The sequence below is a fragment of the Apodemus sylvaticus genome, chromosome 10 (genome assembly GCF_947179515.1).
Source record: "Apodemus sylvaticus chromosome 10, mApoSyl1.1, whole genome shotgun sequence".
In the NCBI taxonomy this organism is placed as follows: Eukaryota; Metazoa; Chordata; class Mammalia; order Rodentia; family Muridae; genus Apodemus; species Apodemus sylvaticus.
The window spans coordinates 98,211,678-98,224,045 of NC_067481.1; the positions used below are offsets into that span (position 1 = coordinate 98,211,678).

Below are 12,368 nucleotides of genomic sequence, written 5' to 3' on the forward strand. Positions count from 1 at the left end.
CAAAGAGCCAACAACAAGCATCCTGAACAGCAGCATCCCATCTGAAGCAGCAGTCAAACCCCAATTCCTTTCTAACACCACCCAAAGAAAACTCAGAACTTACCATAATTTCCTTTAGCAGCTTCCAATTGAAACATCACACTGGTCCCCAAACATGCCTATTCTCTGTTTTGTAATCAGAAGTAAGTGTAGCTATGTTTGTGCTGTCTTATGTTGAAAGTGCATTCACAATTGAAATAAAACAATTTGATCAAAATGTATTATGTGAGCCAGAGAGATAGCTTAGTAGTCCCTTGCTGTTCTGCCAGAGTACCCAGATTTGGTTTCCAAGACCCACATTGCTTGATCAGCACACACCTGTAACTCAAGTCTTGATAGTCCTTTTCCATTCTTCTTGGACATCCACATACTTGTGGTACACAGACACACATACATGTGGTACAACACATTTGGTACACACATTTCTTACACAAGCATGCACAAATTTTATATTTTAAAAATGTATTTTTTCATTGCCTTTGGCATGACTAGGGACTCAAACCTGAACCTTGAATGTGCTCAGGAAGCACTCTGTAATTGAGCTGTTACCTGGGTGTCAAATCACCTCTCACCTCTTGTCTATAACATGGATTTTATTCTCCCAAGAGAAATACCACATGCTTGCCTAACAAAACAAACTCTCAAAGTTTGTAACCTTAGAATAAATAAAATAAGTTTTTGAAAATGAATTAAGTATGTGATTTTCTTACACTTATTAGCAGATAGAGATTCATGGTAAGCAATTTTCTTAAAGCACCTTTCATGTTCCTGTTCCTCAGACTGTAGATGAAAGGGTTCAGCATGGGGGTCACCACTGTGAACATCATGGCAGCTGCCATGTCCCTCCCAGATGAGTGAGAGGATGAGGGGTTGAAATACAGGGAGATGATGGTGCCATAGAAGAGGCAGACCACAGCCAAGTGGGAGCTACAGGTGGAGAAGGATTTCCATCCTCCCCTAGAAGATGAGACTCTCAGGGCAGCACAGGTAATGTGGAAGTAGGAAATCAGAATGCAGACAAATGGGGTGACTGTGATCACAGTTCCCACTGTAAGAGTCATCAGCTCATTGAGATGTGTGTCTGAGCAGGAGAGCTTGAGGAGAGGAGTCAAATCACAGAAGAAATGGGGGATGATGTTGTCCCCACAGAAAGATAGCTGAGCCACGAGTAGTGTGTGCAACAGAGCATACAGGTTGGCTACCAACCATGATCCCATAACAAAAATGGCACAGAGTTGATGTGTCATCTTTATTGTGTAGTGTAAAGGGTGGCAAATGGCTACATATTGGTCATAGGCCATCACAGCCAGCAGGAAATTGTCCATTTCAGCAAACAGAGAGACAAAATACATCTGTGTGAGACACCCAGAGAACGAAATGGCTTGATTTCTGAGCATGTGAATGGCAAGTACCTTGGGGACAGTGGTGGAGGAGAAGCAGACATACACAAAGGACAGGTTGCTGAGGAAGAAGTACATGGGGGTGTGCAGGTGAGAGTCTGTGCTGATGGCCAGGATGATGAGCAAATTTCCCAAGAGAGTGGCCAGGTAAATGATGAGGAAGATCAGAAAGAGGAGCTGCTGCTGCTGCTGGGGCTGCCTGGAGAGTCCCAGGAGGAGGAATTCAGAAACCCTTGACTGGTTGATGCTGCTCATGAGTCTGAGCCCAGCTACAGAAGAGAGAAGAAGAGGTTAGAGGCCATCATCATATTTGGATGCAATTACCAGGTTCCCTTTAATCGTACATTAGAGTTTCTGAACTCAGATCCACTCCTATTTTCCACGTACTCAATATACAAATCCTAGTTTTAGGTCATGTTGATTTCCCAGAGTCACCTGTTTAGTTTTATTGCATATAACATAAAAGCATTCCTGCACATGAACCACTCTTACCTGTATCTGGTAACATTTTCACTCTTCCTCCAATTCCTTATAAGCTAAAAGGAAGAGAGAAGCATTCAGTTAATGTTTTACTCTCAAGCTCCAAATGGTGGACCTATAACACCTCCCGCTGTCCCTTTTTTGGAGAGAGTAAGGAACACCTATTGCAGAAGAGACATTGGTATCTCTACTACTCTGTAAATACCTGGATAGGCCAGTTCTATCTCTCATAACTTAGAGTTCCTGGGCAATAGTGTTCTTTATTCTAAGTATTAGAAAGTCTTGGGAATATAGGAAGGTTCTGAGAAGGTGAAGAGTGAATGATCACAGTTCCAACCTTCTATGTTGAAGTAGGTCTGGGAGAATTAAATGGGTATTTACTGCAGCATGAAGACCCTCTGGGGATAGACTCCCTGAGTATCTCATTAAAGACTAGACAACTTGGTCCCTCTTGACCACCAACAATGGAACATACCATCTAAGCTCACAATTAGAACTTGGGGATAAAGCAATCTGTGTGGAATCAGGTCCAATAGAGAATTCCGTGAGAATGATGTAAGCCTATAGGGTTGAAGAATATGTTCCCATTCTTCTTCCTCTCAGCACAGAAAATGAAGTTATGGCACTATCCTAGGGAAAGTCCTCTGTTCCTCACATTAACCACTCAACACTTAGGCCTTATGCACATTTGTTTATAGGCAGTCTTGGGATTAACTAGCACTACAGGGTGAGGCTCAATCCTATACAATATCCAGTTTAATGTTCAATGAGAGAAAAACTAGATGGGAGAGAGCATAGTCCTCCATGACTGAAGATGATCCATGCTCAGAGAACCCACATCCTAGGGATGGTGTCTTCCCAGCCCACAGTGACGTGTGCACTGCTGAAAATGTATAGACTCTTGTGTGTAGTTTCTGCAACTTAGTTTATAGTTTCCATCTCTTCCCAGATGATTCATGACAGAACTTAGAAACCTATCATGGGGACATCCTTAGTGTGACTTGCCCTGTCCATGTACATCCAGAAGCTTACAACCTTTTCCAACTTGATAGAAGAACAAGCAAAATTCTGAGAGCTTGCACAACAAAAGGTGCAAGTGCACAAGAGGAGTGGAAAGAAGGTGGGCACAGTCCTACTGTCTGCTGAGTTCACGATTTGCAGTACTTCTAATAACCACATAGATGAGGAATTCAACCTCAGTCAGTGTCAAACAGTGAAAGCCAAGGCTTTCTCAGCTCAGTCTGGAAAAGATCTGATAAAATAAATGATAGCTTGTGCTGGTTTATACCTCTCCTCCAGACTCACTGATGTCTGAGGCAAGAAGGTTGCTGTCATGTTCAAGGTAAGTCTTATCTACCATACCATATACTCTGTCTTATAAATACAAAAACAGCACAAAGGAAAAGACATTTCCTTTGCATGAGAGATGGCTCAGAGGCTTAAAGCATTTATCATTTCTGCAGAGGAATCAGGTTCAACTCCCAGCACCTATATAGTGTTTCTCAAACATCCATAAAAATAGTTTTGCTCATCTGAGATCTGACACCATCTACTAGTCTCCTAGGGCATGCACACAGTGCACATGCATGTATATGCAGGCAAATCACATGCAAATATGTCTTTTTAAAAGGAAAGAAAAATAATAATGGCTATGTAATCTGTGCTACAGAGCCATATCTCATCATAAAACAAAAGAAAAAATAGGAAGCAACAATAAAAAGCAATGATATAATAATACTAACATAGAAAAGCTAGCCATGTAATTATGGTACCTTTAAATCTAGCAGTCTGGAGACAGGGACAGCTTGATCTCTGAGTCTTATGCCAGATTGAGTATCAGGAAATCCAAGACTTTTACAGTGAAACTCTGTCTCAAATGCCATACCTAGAAAAAAGCAAATAAATAAAATAACGTAAGAAAACAATATGCAGAAGCCCTTAAAAGAGGAATCACCAAAAAATCCTTAAAAGAAACACAGGAGAACATGGGTCAACAGGTAGAAGCCTTTAAAAAGGAAAGACAAAAATCCCTTAAGAAATTTCAGGAAAACTTAAACAAAGAAGTGAAGGAACTGAACAAAACTATCCAGGATCTAAAAATGGAAGTAGAAACAATAAAGAAATAGCAAAATGAGATGTCTCTGATTAGAAAACCTTGGATAATATTCAGAAGCCATAAATGCAAACATCAGCAACAGAATTCAAGAGATAGAAGAAAGAATCTCTGATGCTGATGATTTCATAGAAAACTTTGACTCAACAGGCAAAGAAAATGCAAAATGCACAATGCTTGTAACCCAAAATATCCAGGAAATCCAGGACACAATGAGAAGACCAAACCTAAGGATTATAGGTATAGAAGAGAGTAAGAATTTATATCTTAAAGGCCCAGTAAATATCTTCAACAAAATTGTAGAGAAAACTTCCATAACCCAAAGAAAGTGATGCCCATGAACATATAAGAAGCCTACAGATCCCCAAACAGACTGGCCCAGAGCAAAAATTGCTCCCATCACATAGTAATGTAAACACCAAATGCACTAAACAAAGAAAGAATATTAAAAGCACTAAGAGGAAAAGGTCAAGTAACATATAAAGGCTAGCCCCCTGAGAATTACACCAGACTTCTCACCAGAGAGTATGAAAGCCAGAGATCCTGGGCAGATGTCATAGAGCCCTAAGAGAACACAAATGCGAGCCCAGACTATCCAGCAAAACTTTCAATTACCATAGAAGAAGAAAACAAGACGTTCCATTACAAAAGCAAATTTACATAATATCGTTCCACAAATCAGGCTCTACAAAGGATAATGGGTAGAAAATACCAACACTAGGTGGGAAACCACACTGTAGAAAAAGCAATAAGATAATCTTTTCACAATCCTAATAGAAGATAGCTACACAACCAGAATTTCACATTTAACTAAGACGATAACATTAAGCAACAATCATTTTTCCTTAATATCTCTTAACATCAACTGTCTCATTTCCCCCTATAAAAAGGCATAACTTAACAGACTGGATATGTAAACAGGACTCATTTTGCTGCATACAAGAAACCTTCCTCAGTGACAAAGACAGTGACTATTTCAGAGTCAAAGTTTGGAAAACAATTTTCCAAGCAAATGGTCCCAAGAAACAAGCTGGAGTGGCCATTCTTATATTGGATAAAATTGTACTTCAATGAAAAGTTATCAAAAAAGTTAAGGAGGGACACTTCATACCTGTCAAAGGAACAGTCTACCAAGATGAACCTTCAATTCTGAACATCTATGCTCTGAATGCAAGGGCACGCACATTCATAAAAGAAACTTTAATAAAGCTCAAAGCACACATTGTATCCCACACAATAATAGTGGAAGACTTCAATATCCCACTCTCAAAAATGGACAAATCATGGAAACAAAAACTAAACAGAGATACAATGAAACTGAAGTTATAGACCAAATGGATCTAACAGATATTTATATAACATTCAACCCTAAAGCAAAAGACTATACCTTCTTCTCAGCACCTCATGGTACCTTCTCCAAAATTGACCATATAATTGGTCACAAAATGGGCCTCAACAGATACAGAAATATTGAAATTATTTCATGTACCTTATCAGATCACCATGGAAATGAGCTTGAACAAGGAAGAAATAAAGAAATTAAAGACTTTTTAGAATTTAATGGAAATGAAGACATTCTGTACCAAAATTTATGGGACACAACAAAAGCAGTGCTAAGAGGAGAACTCAGAGCTCTGAGTGCCTCCAAATAGAAAAAGGGGAGAGCTTACAGTAACAACTTGACAGTGCACTTGATAGCTCTAGAACAAAAAGAATCAAATACACCCAAGAGAAGTAGATAGCAGGAAATAATCACACTCAGGGCTGCAATCAACCAAATAGAAATAAAAAGAACTATACAAAGAATCAATAAAACCAGGAGCTGGTTCTTTGAGAAAATCAAGATAGATGGATCCTTAGCCAGACTAACCAGAGGGCACACAGAATTACCCAAATTAATAAAATCAGAAATGAAAATAGAAACCTAATAACAGAAACTGTGGAAATTAAAAAGTCATCAGATCTTACTACAAGAGTTTATACTCAACAAGGTTTGAAAATCTGAAAGAAATGAGCAACTTTCTAGATACAGACCAGGTGGCAACGTTAAAACAGGATGAGATAAACCAGCTAAATAGTCCCATATGTCCTGAGGAAATCATTAATAGTCTCCCATAAAAAAAGCCCAGGACCAGTTGGGATTAGTGGGGAATTCTGTCAGATCTTCAAAGAAGAGCTAATACCAATACTCTTCAAACTATTGCACAAGATAGAAACTCAAGGAATACTACCCAACTCATTCTATGAAGCCACCATAATGCTTACAACTAAACCAAACAAAAACCAAACAAGGAAGGAGAACTTCAGACAGGTCTCCCTCATGAACATCGATGCAAAAATGCTCAACAAACTTCTGGCCAACCGAATCCAAAAATGCATCAAAACTATGATTCACCATGATCAGGTGGGTTTCATCCTAGGGATGCAGTGATGGTTCAACATATGGAAATCCATCAATGTAATCCACTACATAAAAAACTCAAGGAAAAAAACCACATGGTCATTTCATTAGATACTGAAAAGGCTTTTGACAAAATCCAGCATCCCTTCATGAAAAAAGTCTTGGAGAGATCGGGCATCCAAGACCCATACCTAAGCATAGTGAAAGCAATATACTACAAACTGGTAGCCAACATGAATTTAAACGGAGAGAAACTTGAAACAATCCCACTAAAATCGGGGACCAGACAAGGCTGCCCACTCTCTCCCTATCTATTCAATGTAGTACTTGAAGTCCTAGCCAGAGCAACCAGACAAAAAAGGAGGTAAAAGGTATAAAAATTGGAAAGGAAGAAGTCAAATTACCACTATTTGCAGATGATATGATAGTATACTTAAGCAACCGCAAAACTTTCATCAGAGAACTCCTAAATCTGATAACCAACTTCACCAAAGTGGCTGGATATAAAATTAACTCAAGCAAATCAGTAGCCTTCCTCTACTCAAAGTATAAACAAGCTGAGAAAGAAAGTAGGGAAATGGCACCCTTCACAATAGTCCCAAATAATATTTCATACGTAGGTGTGACCCTAACGAAGGAAGCGAAAGATCTGTATGATAAGAACTTCAAGCTTCTGAAGAAAGAAATCGAAGATCTCAGAAGATGGAAATATCTCCCATGTTCATGGATTGGCAGGATCAGTATAGTAAAAATTGCCATCTTGCCAAAACAATCTACAGATTCCATGCAATCCCCATCAAAATCCAAAATCAACTCTTCATAGAATTAGGAGCAATTCTCAAATTCATCTGGAATAGCAAAAAACCCAGGTTTACAAAAGCTATTCTCCACAACAAAAGATCTCCTGGGGGAATTACCATCCCTGACCTCAAGCACTACTACAGAGCAATAGTGATAAAAAAAATTGTTTGGTACTGGTTCGGAGACAGGCAGGAAGATCATTGGAATAGAACTAAAGACAAAGAAAAGAACCCACACACCTACGGTCACTTGATATTTGACAAAGGAGCTAAAAGAAGTGGAAAAAAGACAGTATTTTTATCAAATGGTGCTGGATGAACTGGAAGTCAGCATACAGACAAATGCAAATCAACCCATTCTTATCTCCTTGTACAAAACTCAAGTTCAAGTGGATCAAGGATCTACACACAAAACCTGACACATGGAAGCTTCATAGAGGAGAAAGCGGGGATGAATCTTAAACACATGATCACAAGGGAAAAGTTCCTGAACAGAACACCAATAGCTTATGCTCTATGAACAAGAATCAACAAATGGGACCTCATAAAACTGCACATTTTTTGTAAGGCAAAGAATATTGTCAATAGGACAAAATGGCAACTAACAAATTGGGAAAAGATCTTTACTAATCCTACATCCACTAGAGGGCTAATATCCACTGTACACAAAGAAATCAAGAAGTTAGTTTCCAGAGAGTCAAATAACCCTATTAAAAAATGGGGTACAGAGCTAAAGAGGGAATTCTCAACTGAGGAAATTCAAGTGGCTCTAAAGCAACTAAAGAAATGTTCAGCATTCTTAGTTGTTAGGGAAATGCAAATCAAAAGAACACTGAGATTCCACCTCACAGTGGTCAGAATGGCTAAGATGAAAAACTCAGGGGACAGCAGATGCTGGAGAAGATGTGGGGAAAGAGGAACACTTCTCCATTTTTGGCAGGATTGCAATCTGGTAAAAAAAACCACTCTGGAAATCAGTTTGGTGATTCCCCAGAAAATTAGACATAGGCTGGTATGAGGACCCAGCCATACCACTCCTGGGCATATACCCAGAAGATGCCCCTACATGTAATAAGGACACGTGTTCCACTATGTTCATAATTGCCTTATTTATAATAGCCAGAAGCTGGAAATAACTCAGATGTCCTTCAACAGAGGACTGGATACAGAAACTGTGGTATATATTCACAATGGAGTACTATTCAGCTATTAAAAGCAATAAATTCATCAAATTCCTAGGCAAATGGATGGAACTAGAAAGTGTCATCCTGAGTGAGATAACCAAATCACAAAAGAGTACATGGTAGGCACTCACTGATAAGTGGATGTTAGCCCAAAAGCTCAAAATAATCAAGTTACAATTCACCCAGCACAGGAAGCTCAAGAAGAAGGAGGACTTAAGTGAGGGTGCTTTGGTTCCTCTGAGAACATGAACCAAATACTCACAGGAGCAATAAAGGAGACAAATTATGGTGCAGAGACTGAAGTAAAGGCCACCCAGATACTGCCCTTCCTGGGGATTCATCCTTTAAATAGTCACTGAACCCTGATACTATTATGGATGACAAGTGCATACCAAAAGTAGCATACCACGGTTGTCTCCATAAGGGCCCTACCAGAACCTTACAAACACAGAGGCAGATGCTAGCAGCCAACCATTTGTTTGGGTGTTGCGTCCCCAATGGAAGAGCTGGAGTGTGGTCAAGACTAGCCGAAGAGGTTTGCAGACCCGTGGGAAGAACAATGATGTCTGCCACCCAAACACCCAGGATTCCCAGGGACTAAACCATCAAGCAAGGAGTGCATATGGTTCCAGTTAAAAATGTGGCAGAGGAATGCCTTGTTGGGCATCAGTGGGAGGAGTTGTCCTTGGCTAGGTGATGGCTCAATAGAAGCCCCAACAAAGGGAAATCGAGGCGGGGACATGGGAGTTGGTTGGGTTGAGGATCATATACATGTACACAGGGGATGGGAGGAGGGGTTGGCAGTTTTGGGGGAGGGGGGAAGTCAGGAAACGTTTTTTTTTTTTGCATTGGAAATGTAAATGGATCTTTGCTGCCTGATGGAGTAGAAAGGCAGCACCAGGTACTGAGATATCCCGAGTTTAAGATCTCTGGGGGCACAAACCTACAGGGGTCTGCCTGCACCCAGGACCTGGGCAGAGAGGTGGTTCATCTGTGTGCCAGCCTGTCGTGGGGCCTGTGCCATATGTGTGTGTGTGGGATCAGCACAGGGAATGACTCCCCACCACCATCTTCACTGCCTGACGGAGAAGAAAGGCAGCACCACGTACTGAGATATCCCGAGTTTAAGATATCTGGGGGTGCAAACCTACAGGGGTCTGCCTGCACCCAGGACCTGGGCAGATAGGCAGTTCATCTGTGTGCCAGCCTGTTGTGGGGCCTGTGCCATACATGGGGATGAGCATAGGGAGTGACTCCCCACTGCCATCTTCACACCATGACAGGCAGACAGGGAGCATCAGGTTCACGGAGACAACCCAAGCATAACATTGCTTGGGGCAAGACACAGCAGGGCTCAAACCACACACAAGAGTAGGGCAGCACATCAGCAATCTGTACCAGGGGAAACCCAGTCATCCAGTGTTGCAGAAATAGCCTTACAGGCTCACAGGAGGTTGAAGCACCAGCCAGTGACAACAAGACCAACTAACACCAGTGAGAACTAGATGGCAAAAGGCAAATGGAGGAATGTTACTAACAGAATTCAAGGCGATATGGCAGCATCTGAAACCAATTCTCCAAAAACAGCAAGTCCTGGATACCCCAAAACACCAGAAAAACAAGATTTGGACTTAAAATCACTGGTCATGATGCTGTTAGAGGAACACAAGAAGGACATAAATAAATCTCTTAAAGAAATTCAGGAGAAAATGGATAAAAAGTTAGAAGCCCTTACTAGGGAAATACAAAAATCATTTAAAGAAATTCAGGAGAATATGGGTCAAAAGATAGAAACCAATAAGAAGGAAATGCAAAAATCACTTAACATAATACAGGAGAACTTTGGTCAACAGGCAGAAGTCATAAAAGAGGAAGCACAAAAATCTCTTAAAGAATTACAGGAAAACACAAACAAGCAAGTGAAGGAGCTGAGCAAAACCATCCAGGATCTAAAAACAGAAGTAGAAACAACTAAGAAATTTCAAAGGAAGACAACTTTGGAGATAGAAAACCTTGGGAAGAAATCAGGGGCCTTAGATGCAAATATCAAAAACAGAATACAAGAGATCAAAGAAAGACTCTCAGATGCTCAAGATACCATAGAAACCATGGACTCAACAGTCAAAGAAAACGTAAAATGCAAAAAGCTTGTAACCCAAAACATCCAGGAAATCCAGGACACAAGAAGAAGACAAAAACCTAAGGATTATAGGCATAGATGAGAGTGAAGATTTACAACTTAAAGGGCCAGCAAATATCTTCAATAAAATTATGGAAGAAAACGTCCCTAATCATAAGAGAGAGATGCCCATGAATATACAAGAAGCCTACAGAACTCTAAACAGACTGGACCAGAACAGAAATACCTCCTGTCACATAATAATCAAAACCCCAAATGTACTAAACAAAGAAAGAATACTAAAGGCAGTAAGAGAAAAAGGCCAAGTAGCATATAAAGGAAGACCTATCAGAATCACACTAGACTTCTCACCAGAGACTATGAAGGCTAGAAGATCCTGGGCAGATCTCATGCAGACTCTAAAAGAACACAAATGCCAGCTGAGACTACTATACTCAGAAAAAATGCCAATCACCATAGATGGAGAAAACAAGGTATTCCCTGACAAAACCAAGTAGACCCACTATCTTTCCACAAACCCAGCCCTACAAAGGATAATAGGAGGAAAACACCAATACAAGGAGGGAAACTTCACCCTGGAAAAAGCAAGATAGCGACCTTCTTTCATCAAACCCAAAAGAAGATAACCAATCAAATATAAAAAATAACATCAAAAATGACAGGAAGTAATAATCACTATTCCTTAATATCTCTTAACATCAATGGACTCAATTCCCCAGTAAAAAAGACATAGACTAACAGAATGGATACACAAACAGGACCCTATATTTTCCTGCATACAGGAAACAAACCTCAGTGTCAAAGACAAACACTACCTTAGAGTAAAAGGCTAGAAGACAATTTTACAAGCAGTGGTCTCAGGAAACAAGCCGAAGTAGCCACTCTAATATCAGATAAAATTGACTTTCAACCTAAAGTCATCAAAAGAGACAGAGGGACACTTCTTGCTGGTCAAAGGAAAAATACACCAAGAAGAACTCTCAATCCTGAATATCTATGCTCCAAATGCAAGGGCACACTCATTCATAAAAGAAACTTTACTAAAGCTCAAAGCACACATTGCACCTAACACAATAATTGTGGGTGATTTCAACACTCTACTTTCCTCTATGGACCGATCAGGAAAACAGAAACTTAAGAGGGACACAGTGAAACTAACTGAAGGTTTGGAACAATTGGATTTAACAGATATATACAGAACATTTTATCCCAAAACAAAAGAATACACCTTTTTCTCAGCATCTCATGGTACCTTCTCCAAAATCAACCATATAATTGTCAGAAGAAAGACCTCAACAAATATAATAAGATCGAACTAATCCCATGCCTCCTATTAGATCACTATGGAGTAAAAGTGGTCTTCAAAAGCAACAAAAACAACAGAAAGTCCACATAAACATGGAAACTGAAAAATACTCTACTCAATGATACCTTGGTCGAGGAAGAAATAAAGAAAGATATCAAAGACTTTGTAGAATTTAATGAAAATGAAGGCACAACATACACAAATCTATGGGACACAATAAAAGCAGTGTTAAGAGGAAAACTCCTAGCCCTGGGTTCTTTCCAGCTTCTGGCTATTATAAATAGGGCTGCTATGAACATAGTGGACCATATATCCTTATTACATGCTGGGGCCAGGAATGGTATAGCAGGATCTTTCAGAAGTGATATGCCCAGTTTTCTGAGGAAACGCCAGACTGATTTCCAGAGTGGTTGTACCAATTTGCAACCCCACCAGCAGTGGAGGAGTGTTCCTCTTTCTTCACATCCTCGCCAACACCTGCTGTCTCCTGAGTTTTTAATCTTAG

General features: G+C 40.1%; 1 protein-coding gene across 1 annotated transcript; it reads right to left on the reverse strand.

Moving 5' to 3' along the window:
* Window positions 1-728: 728 nt before the first annotated feature.
* LOC127693433 (olfactory receptor 1361-like) lies at window positions 729-1,694 on the reverse strand. Its single transcript, XM_052194278.1, has one exon. It carries the CDS (start codon window positions 1,692-1,694, stop codon window positions 729-731), a length of 966 nt encoding a protein of 321 aa, XP_052050238.1.
* Window positions 1,695-12,368: the final 10,674 nt, after the last annotated feature.

What these genes read in the sequence shown, in the direction of transcription:
- LOC127693433 (XM_052194278.1), bottom strand. Translation starts at nt 1,694, where the DNA reads ATGAGCAGCATCAACCAGTCAAGGGTTTCTGAATTCCTCCTCCTGGGA.